Source organism: Nannospalax galili, unplaced genomic scaffold, assembly GCF_000622305.1.
Source record: "Nannospalax galili isolate Female #2095 unplaced genomic scaffold, S.galili_v1.0 scaffold696, whole genome shotgun sequence".
Taxonomy (NCBI): Eukaryota; Metazoa; Chordata; class Mammalia; order Rodentia; family Spalacidae; genus Nannospalax; species Nannospalax galili.
The window spans coordinates 309,458-326,327 of record NW_008338534.1 but is presented as its reverse complement, the minus strand read 5'-3'; the positions used below and the strand labels follow the sequence as shown (position 1 = coordinate 326,327).

The 16,870-nt window shown below is 40.7% G+C and overlaps 1 protein-coding gene across 2 annotated transcripts in view; it reads left to right on the top strand.

The window, feature by feature from the left end:
- The window catches only part of Tnrc6b (trinucleotide repeat containing adaptor 6B), a 74,802-nt gene that overhangs the window by 32,441 nt on the left and 25,491 nt on the right, over nucleotides 1–16,870 (top strand). Inside the window, exons 7-11 of one of the 2 annotated variants that reach the window (XM_008833170.2) lie at nucleotides 649–723; nucleotides 1,707–1,752; nucleotides 3,499–3,635; nucleotides 4,560–4,730; nucleotides 8,909–9,034. In XM_008833170.2, the coding sequence (XP_008831392.1) occupies nucleotides 649–723; nucleotides 1,707–1,752; nucleotides 3,499–3,635; nucleotides 4,560–4,730; nucleotides 8,909–9,034 (555 nt within the window). The remainder of the gene's footprint in view (nucleotides 1–648; nucleotides 724–1,706; nucleotides 1,753–3,498; nucleotides 3,636–4,559; nucleotides 4,731–8,908; nucleotides 9,035–16,870) is intronic. The other variant, XM_008833171.2, reaches the window with a different exon arrangement.

The following is a 16,870-nucleotide window of genomic DNA, read 5'->3' as shown; positions in this document are numbered from 1 at the left end:
ATAGAAAGCACAGCTTTACAAGGGCCAATGATCCCCTCTTCCACCAAATCACTGCCTTGTTCATGGAATCACAGTGGAGCCAATGGTGTGTGCCTTGTTCAGGGGAGAGACTAGGTAGGGTGTCCTCTTAAGACTCATAGACCCACTCTGCCTTACTGTGTCCAGAAGCTCAGGAATAGTGTCTTCCATTGGTGTCCTTTATGCTGTGGAACAAACTGATGAAGTGCTCCCTGGATGTGTTGTCGCCACACAGATAATGGTGTCCAGTTGAAACATGCTTCTCTCCAAATAACATGCACTAACAACAACTCTTTTCTCCTAATACCAGCAGCTTGGGTCTTAGGAGAACGCCCTGCTAGACATGGAAGTGTTAGCATATCAAGTAAATACTTTACACATCTGATACTGACTTCTTTTTGTGTAAAAAGTAAAAACTTTTCCAGTTATTTCCAGTTCACTATGATGAGTAGAGGCAAAGACATGACTGAACCAAGGGCTTATTAATCATTTAATAAGAAGCAATAAAATCAGAATAACAAGAGAAATTAGGTTCAGAAAAATAAACCCTTGGTTTTACATATTCAGTGTAATTTGTAGTCAGGGGCTGAGATAATTCTATGATTCTAAGGTTACATCTATCATTTCTAGTGCTCACTGAAAGGAGGAAACAATGATTCATGGATGAATCCTCTTGCCAAACAGTTTTCAAATATGGGATTGCTGGTAAGTTTTAATTTTTCTCATGTATAACATATCCCAAATCTCAGGCTTAGTACAAATCAAAGGACCACTGCCACACATAGTGCAAAATACAGATTTAAAGACCAGTTGAGCAATGCTCTTAGTCTTTTGAGCTAAACAGTACTGTTTTCTATCTTTATGAAATGATAAATGCACCAACATTAAAGGTGAATCACCTTCATGTCCTTGTAGGGAAGAAAGAGTTAAACATTTATACTGACAATATTGTACCATTATTACATCATACTTTTTAAAATGACAACCGCAAAACTATAAAAACTATACTGGGATTAATTATTTAGGAATTCTTATGGAATCTCTCATTGCCTATCTCCTGGAACACTATGGGGACACCCTGTCCTGGCTGCAAAAGACAAATGACTGCTCTGCTGCACGTTTCAAGATTGGATAACTTGACAGGTCATAAGAAGTTGGCATTATTTGGCTACCCCTCATGGATCTTGATCTTGTGCTGGGACTTGAGGACAGGTTGACGTCTAGGCAGCTGTTGCCTTATCCTTTGTGCAGAGCTGTACTGGAACTGATTTCATGTGGACTTGAACTTTAGGCCTTTAAGCATGAGTGGCCATCAAACTATGATAGTAAAAGTGTTATTGTCTTCATTCCAGTTTAAAGTTCACTTCAAAGCCAGGGGTGGTGGCATATACCTTTAATCCCAGCACTCAGGAGGCAGAGGCAGGCAGATCTCTGTGAGTTCAAGGCCAGCCTGGTCTACATAGCAAGTTCCATGCCAGAGGGGACTACAGGGAGACCCTGTCTCAAAAAGATCCCCCCCCCCCAAAAAAAAAAGGAGTTCACATCAGAGGGTCTTCTGGAGTGCCTGTGGTAAGATGTGGCTTTTTCATGAATAATGACACTTCTCCCCTTATTGAAATACATGTATCCTTAATTGTCTCTCACCTTTGTTTTGTTTTGTTTTTGTTGTTTTGTTTTGTTTTGTTCAGAGTCAAACTGAAGATAATTCAGGCAGCAAAATGGATTTGTCTGTAGGTATGTATCACTCAACCAATTGGAATGGGATATATTCATGGTAATGACAGTCCTGGGATCTCCTGCCCTTTTTGACTTAGGATGATGCAGTTCAATAGACATTTATTGAATACTTTACTGTGTATAAGATTCCATGCAAGACACTTAAGTAGAGGTTGAAAACTCAGATGATTACAAGAGCCAGGAAAGAATGTAAAAGAATATTCTATGCTAGGTAAAAGAGTAGAAAGAAGGGACTACAGAGATGTCTCCGAAACAAAGAACATTTGCTGGTCTTGTAGAACAGGGTTTGGTTCCCAGCACCTACATCAGGAGGCTCATAATATAACTCCAGTTCCAGGGGATCCAGCACCCTCTTCTGGACTCCACAAGCAATGGCATGTACATGGTATACTTACATATACTCAGACACACACATATTCACATAAAATAAAAAGAAATCCCCAGCTGGCCTGAACTCGCTATGTAGACCATGCTGGCCTTGAACTCAAGGAGATCCGCCTGCCTCAGCCTCCCAAGTGCTGGGATTAAAGGCATGCGCCACCATGCTCAGCAAGAAATCTTTTTTAAAAACAAAGTAGGGGACAGAAGTCACTGGTTAACTGTGGAGAGGGCATGGTGCCTAAGGAGCCAGCCTTGCTCTACCTTTGGGCAGTAGTTGCTCTAAAAAGTGAAGGCTTGACTGGGCTGTATCCTCCAGTTATTTCAAGAGGGGCAAGATATTCAAGTCTATATTAACATCCTGATTTTTAGAGTTTAGAAACTAAATTAAGGTTGTTTTAGAATGTCTATGGTACTGCTAGGCTTGGCCCTTTGACCATGTCTGCACCAGGATATCCTTTTCATGGTGACCCTACAGATGCAAGTGTCAACCCTTCCTCTCTGGGATTTTTCTCAGTAATATTGATGCTTACCCTGAGAAACTTAAAAAAGAATCAATCTAAAAAGAAAACAGACCTGTGTAGAAGTAGTAATATATAATGTTTAAGCTACAAGCTTCCTGGGACTCTCTAGAGCTGTGAAAAAGAAAGTGGGAGGAATTATTGCACCTGGAAGAGTAGGTTGAGCGAGTACTATAGACATAATCCACTGTGCTGAGTTCTTAAGCTTAAAATTTTAGGACAACAACTGTGCCTCTTTGATCTTTTTATTTCCCATAACTGTACTCAAAAACTCCATTTATTTGAGCCAGGTGTGGTGGCACAGGTCTTTAATCCCAGCACTTGGGAGGTAGAGACAGGTGGATGTCTTTGCGTTCAAGGCCAGCCTGGGGCTACAGGGAGACCCTGTCTCAAAAAGCCAAAAAAAGAGACTACTTTAATGCAGATGATATTTATGTCACTGCTTTAAAAAAACAAAACAAAAAAACCATTTATCTAGCAGATGATAAAATAGCAAAACAGGCAACTTTTCTCATGGAGAACATTTGAATTTATGAGAGAGATGTATTCATCCAACTCATCAACAGTCATCTGTATTTTCCTAGTCAGGTTTGTAGACTGTCTTTCAATCTTACAGTGGTAGATACCGACAGCATTTTCCGGTTCGGTAGTGTTTTAAATGAACCCACATGTGCTCTAGGAGCAGAACTAGCACTGTGTACCTATGAGAACTATCCTGGTCTCATCCCCGAGAGTAGAGAGAGTTTATAACCTAGCACCCCAGACAACAGGTGGACCAGGTCACTTATGACTCTTGAGGGAGACATTGATTCTTGAAGTTTTCACTCCTTTTATGTTCTTTCAGATAAGAAATTTGATGTGGACAAACGAACAATGAATCTCGGGGATTTTAATGATATCATGAGGAAGGATCGATCTGGGTTCCGTCCACCTAATTCCAAAGACTTGGGAACCACAGACAGTGGGCCTTATTTTGAGAAGGTGAGTTAAATCCTTTGCTTAAAATAAAAGTTGATGAGAATCACTGGAATTCTTATTGTCATTGCTAACTAGTTTTGGAAGAAGCATAGACTTCTTAAACTCCATGAGCAGAACATAAGTATCACTTGCATTAAAGTAGTGACATGAAAATAAACTGATGTGAACAGATGATTGGGCAGGAACTGATGCCATCTGTCTTTAGTGTTTATTGTGACAAAGGCTAAGTTTTGAAATACCAAGTTTAGGGGAAGATAATGAGCACTGAAAATATGGAGAAGAAATTTTAAAGGTAAATTTCTTCTGAATTCTTTTTTCTGCTACTATGCAGCAACAGATTAAATGTCTACTTCTGTACAAATACTTGGGTCTCCTAAGAGCTTGCCTTCTAGTTTTGAAAAAACTCCTTATCTTTCCTGCTTCCAGGTGGTTTATGACTAGTTAAAGGATATATTCTTCAAATTCTCACTACCTAATTGAAGCAAATAATTTCCACTTACTGTTTTTAAGCCTTGGCATTTCTAATGAATGACTCCTTGATTGAGAATACCATTTGGCAGTGCTCCAGAACTTGTAGATCTGGGCCCATAACATTGCTGCCATTCTAGGTGGCAACATACAAGAAAATTGCCTTGGCTTCTGTTTCGGGAACCACACAACCAGAGTAATCCGTATTAATGTTTAAAAATAAAGTGTCAGGCAACCATTCACCAAACTAAGAGGAAGAGAAAACTTATCAAAGAGGATGACAGGTGGTATCTGTGGGGTAAAGTGTGATGATGATTATCAGATCCAAATTCCAGTCTTGATTATTGCTAATACTCTATCACTTTGTTTATTCCTAGTGTCTCTCTCTTTCCCTTCTTGCATTCTGTTGCTTCACTAACCAACACTCATTGTGATTGGCTAACTCCTACTACCTTTCAGCTGACTTTGCCTTTCTCCAATCAAGATGGGTGCCTTGGGGATGAGGCTCCCTGCTCTCCCTTCTCCCCTTCTCCCAGCTACAAGCTGTCTCCCTCTGGTTCCACACTACCCAACGTCAGCCTTGGAGCAATCGGCACAGGGCTCAACCCCCAAAACTTCGCTGCTAGACAAGTAAGGAGGCCTCTCAGATTTGTAATTGCTTGGCTGTGGCCTCGCCTTGGCCCTGGTCTTCAGTTTATTGCATCATTTGTCTGTCTTGGGAAATTTGTTGATTACTGAATGCACAGAATGATACTAAGTATAGGTTTTAGATCTTTTTGCCAGTAGAACCCATCTCTCTTCATGTTTCTCAACACGGGTTTTATTTTAAACCTATTTCTTTTGTCTTTTCATTTTTTTTGTTATAACTGAATTAGGAAAATATTAAGACTATTAAGTACCTTGTATAATCTAATTTAGCAATATATTTGCCATTTCTAACATTGTTAGATTATATAAGTAATATTCTGGGGGTCTCTTCAATTTGCTATACCTGCTAAGCAAAAATTAGCAGCAAAACGAGTAAGATTAAATATTTGTAGGTTGAGCGTGGTGTAGTGGTACACACCTTTAATCCTAGTACTCTGGAGGCAGCAGCAGGTGGATCCTTGGGAGATCAAGGGCATCCTGGTCTACGTAGTAAGTTCCAGGCCAGCTGGGGATACAGGGAAAACCTGTCTCAAAAAAAGGTGTGAGAGCCTCTTAAAATTTAGCACCTTTAGAATTTAAACCTTAGTAATTACTTAGGGAAGGATAAGTTTAATAGATAGCAGAGCTTTGATGAGAGTGACTATTGCTCTTTACAATACCTACTGTGGAAATTGAACAGGCGTGCCAGTTTTATTAGACCTGGGACAACCCATTGCCAGGGTTAGGCCTGGCAGCCCTCCAAACCAGAGCCATGCAATGGCATCAGAACAGGCAAAGCTGGTCAGATAATGATGGGTCCTCATTCACACAGGACACAATTGGGCTCCACAGTATGTTGTAGTTTTCATGGAGATAACCAGGATAACCACTCTAGCAAGTGGTATTTCCCTAGCCATAGTTCTGTGACTCATTTGCCACTATGTCCCCTCTTCAGGGTAACCCCAAGAACATTGATAATAAATATACAGTGTGTGATATCAGTTTAATCTATTCTGTTTCATGTGATGATGTTCACATGTACATTAAAAGCTGCGGTAAAGCAGGACCTCTTACACCATAGTCAACTTGTACATAAGCCTCTCATGTGCACATTTAAAGTAGAGTATGTTGTATTTATGTATTCAAGATAGTTATGTCTGGATTGGGAATCACAGGCAGTTTTTCTGTTTTCTTTCCTTATATTTCAATGTTTTTGTAATGTTTCCTAAATGGCATGGATATGTACTGCGTACATGAACAGGGAAGAACATTTATATTAAATTTTGAGGACCTTTATTTTATTCATTTACTTTTTTCTTTTGGTCATTTTGAGACAGGGTCTCCCTGTAGCCCCAGCCGGCCTGGAACTCACTGTGTAGAACAGGTTGGCCTTGAACTCAGAGATCCCCATGCCTCTGCCTCCCAAGTGCTGGGATTGAAAGCATGTGCCACCACGCCCAGCAATGATCCTTAATTTAAACTCTGATGTATAGAAAATATAAAATAGTCATATCACTCTTGATCAGTGATAACTGTAATATATGAATTTCATATTCCAAGAATTGTTTAAACTCACGCACCCAGCTTAGTGGATTCCAGGAATGCATAATTACCTAATGCTATTAGTAGGTAAACTCAAGTTTAATAGAGCAACCAAACCAGCTTGTCCCTGGACTATGAGAAAAGGTGATTCCTCTTTATTTTTGTGATCTGTAGATTGCTTCAAAGTTCATTGTTATCAGATTAGCACACATACCCTGCCCAAATATGGGTATAATTTTTTTCAAGCTAATGTCATACAGAGCTCATTAAATTTACTTCATAATTAAAAGATATAATTTAAGCCAGGCATAGTAGCACACATGTTTAATCCCAACACTTAAAGAGGCTGAGTGAGACAAGAGGACTAGACGGTGGGAGTTTGAAGCCAACTTAGGCAACAATATGAGATGCTGTTTCAAAATATAATACTAATTTTAAAATCGGTTTATTTTCCAAACCACAGAAACTTTCAGTCACCTTGCTGCTGGTATTTTAAATTTATATACTTTCTAAATTAAACCTTGGAGTTGAGGCATATATCACCAATAATTATGAAGACTCAGATCATCTTAGAAGCTTCACAAACAAGAATAAAGTTTGAACAACAGGCAGATAACCCACCATTAGTGTATCTTTGAATTACCATTTCCTTAATTCCAAAAAAATTTTAAAGGCCACATATGTATGACTGTCCCCACTGAAAAACAACAAATTTATGCCAAGAAAATAAGCAGCTGGTGATGCTCAGGTGCCATGTTAAGATAGAAGGAAGGCATTTTTACAGGCAACTAATGACTTGCTTGTACTGTTACCCACTTCAGAAACATCAAAATGCCAAGGGTGGCTTTAAAGATCCTTCAACTTTGGCAGAAAGGAGGAGTCCTATCTACTGAGAATAGGAAAGTGAAGGAAAGGTTGAAATGCAAAATGTCTGTAAGCTGGGTGTGAGTTTAAACAGCCCTCGGGCTAAGAAAATTCATGGTAGATCTTTAATTTCTTTTATGATACACACAGATTTTAATTGCCATTTCTACTTTATTTTTGTAGTTATTTTTTTTAGTGCTTTTAAGTTCATTAATTTGCCTTTAGCAGTTCCTTGTCTATTTTTTTAATCATTAAAGTCATCACAGTATCACGTTTTTAAATGTATGGTTGATGGGTCATGGATATTTGCAAATAATGTGTTCATCCTATAGTCCAGGGCTTTATTGAGTTCTAGGAATGGAAAGAAGGAATTTAGCTAGTGCTTAATCCTTAAAAAGACAGAAAATAGCCCGGCATGGTGGCACACGCCTTTAATCCCAGACACATACATGTACACAAAAATAAACAAATGTAATAAAAAAGAAATTAAGGAGCCGGGCATGGTGGTGCACGCTTTTAATCCCAGCACTTGGGAGGCAGAGACGGGTGGATCTCTGAGTTTGAGACCAGCCTGGTCTACATAGTGAGTTCCAGGCCAGCTGAGGCTACAGGGAGACCCTGTCTCAAAAAAACCAAAAAAAAAAAAAAAGACAGAAAATAACTATTACACAGTTTAAATGGATGTCATCAAAGAGTCTGTGTTTTGATAACACAGAAGGGAATTAAGTTACATTACATGTAGAAGAAGGCATTGGGGAAGATGTCCTTGATCGGATGATCTTTGATCCAGGCCTTGAAGAGGCCAAGTGAAAAGAACCAGGAGACAGATGTGATGCATGACACCATGCCTCCAACCTCAGTACCCAGGAAGATCAAGAGTTCAAGGCCAACCCTAGCTATATAGGGAGAAATTGTAAGGGGGAGCAGGGATGGACTCAGACAGAGGAAACAGTGGTGTCAGGTAATGAAAGTTTCTTTGCTGAAGAACTTGGGTAGAAACAATGAGAAAGGCAGGCCACAGTGGAGCCTAGCTTTCTTTTGGTGTCATTGGAAGAGCAGAGATGAGGGCTCGGTGAGGTGGTTCTTCAAGAATCATGGAGTTTAGCTTATCTTTAACTAGGCTTATATTTTTACTTTTGAATGGGAAATTACAGGTGAGTAATGTTTGTTTTCATATCCCTGGAATTATTTGTAACAGTTCCTTTTCTTATCTCAATGTGAGATTGATTAGTATTTTCTCATATAGTAAAGAAAAAGCCAAACAGATCCAGGACAGGGAAGGGTGTTCAGAGCTGAAGTAAGGTCCTCATGGATATATGCGATTGATTAAGATGGGTCTCAGATTGTAAAATTTGAGAATTAAATTTGATAAACCCCGCCTTTTAAAAAAGAGTTCTTAAGCCAGATGTGGTAGCACACACCTGTTACCTCAAAACTTTGGAGGTTAACCATAGGTTTGAGGCCAGACTGGCTACAGAGTGAGACCTTGTCTTAAAAGAGACAGAGAGAGCCTTTAATCCCAGCACTCGGGAGGCAGAGGCAGGTGGATCTCTGTGAGTTCAAAGCCAGCCTGTTCTCCATAGTGAATCTAGGACAGCTGGGCCTACAGTGAGACCCTGCCTCAAAAAGACCAAAAAGAGAAAGCAAAATGAATGCTCTCATTCCATGGAATGTAGGTCTTGATTCTTCTTAGGGATAGAAACCAGAACTGCTGCTCCTTGTGTTTTGTTGCATTAACAACAAAAAAAGCCTTACTGGTACTGTTACATCTGCAGGGCAGCAATCACGGTTTGTTTGGAAACAGCACAGCACAATCGAGAGGCCTGCACACTCCAGTGCAGCCGCTGAGTTCTTCTCCTGGTCTCCGGGCACAAGTGCCTCCCCAGTTTATCTCCCCCCAGGTAAGAAATGTTATACTTCTATAGTTCAAAATCAGGTAGTGTCATGCATACAGAGTAGATGCTTGCGTGGAAGTATTACAATGGCATTCCTTTTAGATATCCTAATTTTTAACACTATGTTGATTTTTTTTTTTATTGCTCTTAATTAAAACCAGTTTATATGATGCTGGAGAAGTACTGTTCTTGCCCACAACCCAGGTTCAATTCCCAGCACCCACATGGTAGCTAACACCCATCTGTTACTCCAGTTCCAGGGGATCTGATGCCTTCTTCTGACCTCTGGACACCGGGCACATACATAGGTGGTGCACTTACATACATGACACTCATAAACAAAATAAAAATAATTTTTAAAATCTTTAAAAAAAATAAGTTTGGCCAAGCTTGGTGCACACGCCTTTAATCCTAGCACTTAGGAGGCAGAGGCAAGCGGATCTCGGTGAGTTCAAGGCCAGCCTGGTCTACATAGTGAGTTCCAGGCCAACTGGGGCTACAGGGAGACCCTGTCTCAAAAAGACCAAAAATAAAAAAAAAATAATAAGTTTGACAGCATTCAGAAGCTGATTACCCTGGTGGATTCACCTGCAGATAAACAGAATCTCCAGTGTCTGGGTTTTTCTGAATAACTCTGAGGAGCCATATACTAAAATATTGACTTGTTGCTCTAGACAGTCCTAGAACTGATGAAGAGACATTGCCTCCGGAGTAGCTTTGTCTAGGACGGAGCCCTTTAGATACATGGAGCCCTCTAGATCAAATTTTCATAGATGTGTAATTTGATTGGTGTGGTAAAGATAGAGGTGAGAGATTTGTGCCAGTCTGACATAGACTCTTCATAAGCAGCAAATAGTATGATAAATGTCATATAGCTGTTCAGCAGAGTTTGGGGACTGGGTAATCCAACTAAATGTCACAGTGACATTTGAACTGGATCTTGAAGAATGAGTTCAAGTTCCTGGGCACAGCCATATTAAAGAGGCCTTCCAGGGGCTGGAGAGATGGCTCAGTGGTTAAGAGCACTGACTGCTCTTGCAGAGGACTCAGGTTCAATTCCCAGCATCCACATGTTGGCTACGAACCATCCTTAACTCCACTTCCAGGGGAATCTGAAACCCTTTTCTGACCTTCATGGCATTGTATGACACAGGGGCACTCACTTACATGCAGGCAATACACTCATGCACATAAAATAAAAATAATTAAAAGTAAAATATTAAAGAAGAGCCAAAAAAAAATTTTTTGGAGGAAAAAATAAAAAGCCTTCCAAGCCCCAGGAGTTCCATGTGCCAGGGCAATAATAGGTAGAACATGGCATGTTAAAGAAAGTCAGTTTGTTTGAACGATTAGTGTGAGCTGGTTGAAAGCATCTGAATAGAAATACATGCATTCTAGAGTGGAATAGGAAGAAACTGTACAGGGAGTTAGGGACAAAATGTGGCAAAACTGTTTCCTTTGCTTAGGAATTTGGGTCTTATCCTGTAAGCCAGCCCTTGTCAGCCTGTTTCAAACCATGATTTAGACTGCTACTCAAAGGTTTCTGCGACTCTATTGAGACAGAATTCTTGGGATTCAGGGCGTGCTCACCACTGGGAGGTTTTTTTTGGTACACCCTAAATTTTGACTACTGCTATCAATAATGAAGTGTTTAGCAAGGTTTTTCTGCCAAGTAATAATATGGGAAGGTGTATGACATGAAAGATAACACTGGGAGTAAGATAAGGACATGTTTGGGCCGTAGAATTACCAGAACAGGGCAAGGCTGGCACAGGAGCAGAAGTAAAGCAGTGACAGTGGAGTTCAGACCCTTGTGGGAAGGTCACCTTTCATCTTTGTGTCACTGGATACCATGGTCCTATTTCCGGTCTCTTAATGTGCCAGAAGTACTTTCTGTGGCTAATCCGTTCCTCCTTCTAAAACATTACATCATTTGACTTTCAAGAGCCTTATTGGTTCTCTGTCTGCCTGTCTTTTACCACCTCCTCTTTCCCAACATTTATCATCAGAATGTGCTCAGTTCTCAAACTTCTCAAGATATACAGCCACAACTAGGTGATCTCACTAAGTCTCACTACTGAATGCTACCTTCTTGATTCACCAGGACAGAGCCACCCTAATCCCTGCCCTCAGGTGGAAAGCAGACATCAAGTTCATGCCAGAAATTTCTCCTTCGGTGGTGACCTCATCGCCTTCTCACCGCTAAGGCTTCTCAGTAGACAACAGCCACATTATTAATGCTGTGATATATTCTTAAACTGTTAGAAAATTGGAGAATATGCACTTGTATTCACTTCTTTTCAGTCCATATACATTGTATTGCATAATGTTTTAATATTCAGTGTTACATTAAAACATATTTTAGGTGTTAAAAAAATGATTTTAAATACTTAAGTTCCAAAATTTTGTCTGTAGTTCACATTTTTTTAGCTCCACAAACAGCTAGATATGTCCAGGAAAAAAAAACCCCTCTCTTTAGCTAGATGGCCTCTCATTCTATAGTTGTTCATACCAAAGACCCAGGAGCTAATCCTGAAACACTCACCCCTGATAGTCCACATTCAGTTGACCAATAAATTTTCCCTTCAAAACTTGATCCTGAGAACTGGAGTTATGGCTCAGTGGTTAATAGCACTGGTTGCTCTTTCAGAGGACCTGAGTTTGGTTCAAAGAGCCCACAAGGCTGCTAACAACCACCCATAACTCCAGTTCCAGAGGATTCAACGTCCTCTGTGGGCACTGCACACATACGGTACATACATCTTACATACATCTAGGCAAAGCACTTATGTACATAAAGTTAAAATAAATTTTAAAAAACTACATACACAGGGCTGGAGAGATGGCTTAGCGGTTAAGAGCACTAACTGCTCTTACAGAGGAACTGGGTTCAGTTCCCAGCACCTACATAGTAGCAAACAACCATCTGTAACTGTAACTGCAGTTCCAAGGGAATCTGACGCCTTCTGACCTCCAAAGGCATTGCATGACACAGGTGCACTTACATACATGCAGGCAATACACTCATACACATAAAATAAAAATAAATATTAAAAAAAAAAAAATACACTTGATCCAGGACTGGAGAGATGGCTCAACAGTTAGGAGCACTTGTTGCATACCCATGAAGACCAGAGCTCAGATGCTAGCACCCACATGGCAAGCTGGATATCCTGCAGACTCCAGCCTGCAACTCCAGCTCCAAGGGGTCTAATGCCCTCTTGAGGCCTGTACATGAGCACAGTCTCTCAGTCTCCCCCCGCCCCCACCTTGAGGCCTTTACATGAGCACAATCTCAGTCTCTCTCTCTCTCTCTCTCTCTCTCTCTCACACACACACACACATATGTATATATACAAATAAATCTTGATCCAGATCCAGGCTCTGACCATTTATCACCTCCACTAATGCAGTCCCTGGCCAGGTCATCACTATAGATAGTGACTGTAGGGCCCTCCTGTCCGTGTCTTCCCCTCCGCATCCTGGCCTCATTCAGTTCTTGATGTCTACATCTGAGTCACATTGGTCCTCTGTAGCCACACTGTTCACTCTGAAAGCTGTTAGCCAGGTAGTCACTTAAAGTGCGACTGTTACTTCTGTTACTTCATTTTAATTAAATTTAAGAGCTACACCTAGTTAGTATCTGTACATCATGCCATTCCTTGCTGCAAGTCCTCTCCTGGCTTGCTCTCTTGCTCTCTCACCACCATCTATAAGGGTTTTGGTGACCTCCGTCTATCTGTACCTACTGCTCTCTATATAGGCCTCTCCACTCAGCTGGCTCCAAAACACCAGTCGTACTCCTAGGACACACTTATCTCAGATTGACAGTCAGCTCCATCTTTACTTCTTGGATCTCTACTTAATACCACCTTCTCGGAGAAGTTTTCACAGGCCAACCTCTGTGCCATACAGTACCTCTCCACACCTTGCTCCTTTACTCCAGAGTTTTCCTCTGTTCCTTATCTTTCCCCAACTCTGCCACAGGAATATCAGCTTCATAGTGGCAGGGACAGGACTGCTTTGTTCACAGCTACAGCCTGAAATTTCCAGCTGTACACTGCAAGTATTTTGGTGTCAATTCCCCACTCATAGTTGAGTTGCCCTTTGTGTGCTGCTTATGGCAAAAATCCCTGTTTTACATGTATTTTGAACTCAGTAAACAAGTCAAATCATGGGATAATACATACCAGAGTATTTCCAAAAGTGAGCCAGTCCTGGTAGCATACATCCCAGCACTTTGGAGATAGAAGCAAGAAGATCAAGAGTTTTAAGCCTTAGCTGCATAGTGAGTTTAAGGCCAACTAGGACTTGATAAAAGAATATTTTCAAGATGGAATTGTTAGAACAGCAGACGACAGCTTTAAAACCTGGTACTGCAGACCTCTCCTCTGTGACCAAAGTACTTGGGAATAGAAAGTACTAATGCTCACATAAAATTTCAGACTTGCTAGGCAGGCCAGGCATGGTGGCGCACTCAGGAGCCAGAGGCAGGCAGATCTTGAGGCTAACCTGGTCTACATAGCGAGTTCCAGGCCAGCTAGGGCTACAAGGAGACCCTTGTCTCAAAAACATTAAAAAACAACAACAACAAAAAAAAAAACTTGCTAGGCATGGTGGCGCATGCCTTTAATTCCCATCACTTGGGAGGCAGAGAGAGGTGGATCTTTGTGAGATCGTGACCAGCCTGGCCTACCACATAGCAAGTTCTAGGTCACATGACACTACAGTGAGACCCTTTCTCAAAAAAAACAAACAAAAAACAGCAACAAGAGAAACTTGTTTCTTTAGGAAAACATTTAACATTGGTTTAATGCTTTACTGGGAACAGAATGTTAACTAATTCTGTACTTTGGTATTTCTGTACTTTGAAAAACAAGTCACTCTTTAAAAAATAATAATAGTTTAAAAAAAAAAAAACTGAGAACCCCACTAAAAGCTCGGATAGTAGAAGGAAAGAATAAAAAGAAAAGAAAAAAAAAAACCCACATTGTTCTAGAAAGTTTTAGCCCACACATGCTGACAGGGATTGTGTTGCTTCCTGTTGACTCTGCACACATGCAGTAGGCTGTTCCCATACTGCCCTCATTGTGGGTCACTGGAGCCTGTCCTTGTGATTAACATTGTCTCTAGTGTTTTCCCAGTACCCTTAGTCTTCATGTTGATTCCCCCCACCCCCCTTCTGTCCCTCTCTCCTCCTCTCCATTCTGGGAAAACTCAGGGCCTCTAACATGCTGGATAAATACAGTATGACTGAGCTAAACCCTAGCTCATGTTTATCATTCTTACTGTTTCATTAGGTACATTTGCTTAACAGTGTCTTCCCCCTTTATTAGATATTAAATTGTTTCTATATTTTTACTATTATAAGTAATGATGAAGAGAAATCCTTAAACAAAAATCTTTGCCCACAAAAAAAGGCAGAGGCAGAGGCCACAGGGAGATCCTTCTCAAAACAAACAAGCAAAAAGTCTTTGCTCACATTAGTTTCTATGTTTTTTTCATTAATGGACCCAAGACCTGACTATGTAGCACAGCCTGGCCTTGAATTCATGCTCCTCCTGCCTCCATGTCCCCAGTGCTGGGATCACAGGCATGGGCCCACATTATTTCTGAAAACTTACTTGGGTCAAAGTACATGAACATTTTTTTTTTGTATGAGTGTTATGCCCGCATGTGTATGAGTGCACCCATGTCATACAGTGCCCACAGAGGACGGAAGAGGGCGTCAGATCCCCTGGAACTGGAGTTGCAGATGGTTGTTAGCCACCATGTTGGTGCTGGGATTCAAACCTGGGTCTTCTATAAGAAGTACCAGTACTCTTGGATTGGAGAGATGGCTTAGCGGTTAAGAACACTGGTTGTTCTTGCAGAAGACCAGGGTTTGAATCCCAGCACCCACATGACAGCTAACAACTGTCCATAATTCCAGTTCCAGGTATCCGACAACCTCTTCTGTCCTCCACGGGCATTCACGACATGGGTGAACTTACCTAACTCAAGCAATACACATATACAACCATTTGCCAGGAGCAGGTCTTTGGAGGAAGACACAGTATTTGCAACTTGCAGAACTTGAAAGTTGAGCAAGGGTAGATAGGAAGACCTAAGTGTAACTCTTTTAAGTCTGAAACTGTCAATTTGTAGAGGATGTACAGTGGCCTGGCCAATGTAAATATAAAAATGCCTTGTGTTGGCATGCATGTGCTTTTCTTTAGTTTCTCTATATCTATCTTTAAACATTGTATTGTTACATTTTGCCTATTTTGACCTCGTGTAAATGAAATCATAAAGTAAGTATATAGGAAAATTGTAGCAGGTGTTCCACATGCTTGTCATAAAATTGAGAGGGAGCCAAATACCTACTCATGGTATGTTCATGCTGTGCTCTGAATTTAGTAGTTGAATTCAGTAGTTACAGTGGGAGGTCAAGCAAGTTTTTAAGCTGACTGGTAATACTCAGCACCCTCAGTGTCTCTTATAGGAAACAGCCAACCTTACTGGGAGAACTGAGCTAATGGTATTCTTGATGAGAATGCTTTCCAGAGTGATAGAATTGTTTGGGTAAGTGGACATGTCTGAGATTGTGGAATAAAATGAGTTGATGGCCAAATACAAGAGACTAGAAAGAGTCAAAGAAAAGATCAGCATAAATTCCCGAGGATGTAGCAGAAATGCAGACTCAAATTAATGGGAACCTGAGCATTTGATTTTGACCAGGGCACTAAAGAAAGGTAAGACTAGAATAGTCAATGGAAAAGCTTTTTGAGAAACCCAGTTTGGAAAGAGGTCATTTTTAGAAGATGGAAAGTAAAAGTAAAGCAATGCATTTATATAGAATGGAAGAGGGGCTTAGGGAGGGGTGTTCTGAGGTTAGAACTCCAAATAAAGCTGAAGTTTACACAAATAAAGCTGGGTGTGGTGGTGCACACCTTTAATCCCAGCACTTGGGAGACAGAGGCAGGTGGGTCTTTGTGACTTCTATGCCAGCTTGGTCTACATAGTGAGTTCCAGGCCAGCTGTGGTTACAGGGAGACCCTATCTCAAAAAGATGGAAAAAAAAAAAAAAAGTAAAAAAGTAAGCAGATATTAGAAGAACCTTTAGAGTTTGGTGACTGGGAAAGAATTTTTCCAAACTAATTGTTTAGTAACCACTCATTACAAAGTAGGAGTAGTGTTTTTATTGCTTTTGTCTTAAGTATATACGGGGCTAAAGGTATAGCTCAGAGTTTGCCTAACATCTGCAAGGTCCTGTTGTTTGATCCTTAACATGGTGGTTGGTGAGGGGGCTAGGAGGTCAACCAAAATACTAAACTAAAGGGCTTAGGACAATTAAATTTCACAACATGGAATTTATGAACAGAATTGCGGAGCCCTGTCTGCAATGTCTGAGGAATGTTGGGTGCCTTTAAGGGGAGTTTAGTAATAACATCCCTTCTTTCCTGATGAAATCTGAAGTTTTAAGGCAAAAAAGGAAATCATATCTGGTTGAAAATACCCCTTTACTATCGCTGAAGTGGATACTGAAGCTTCTGAGGTTCACACTTTACTCCTGGAAGCCAAAAGGGGCAGCCCTCTCTACAGGCTTACGGAACCTTAGTTTGAAAGAACCTCTCTCTCCCCTATAATGAAGCAAGGAAGATAAAGTTCAGTAATTTCCAAAAGGAGAAGCAAGGAAAGTGGCTTAATGAGCTTGGGGCCAGTTCTAGGCAAGAGTCTAAATTAGATTTTCAAGAAGATTGTGAGCTCTGTTAACATTGTTTGGCATCATAGTTTGCTACCAGGTTTTAAACATTGGCAGGTAGATACTGGACTAGAAGAATGACATTGCTGCAGTTCCTC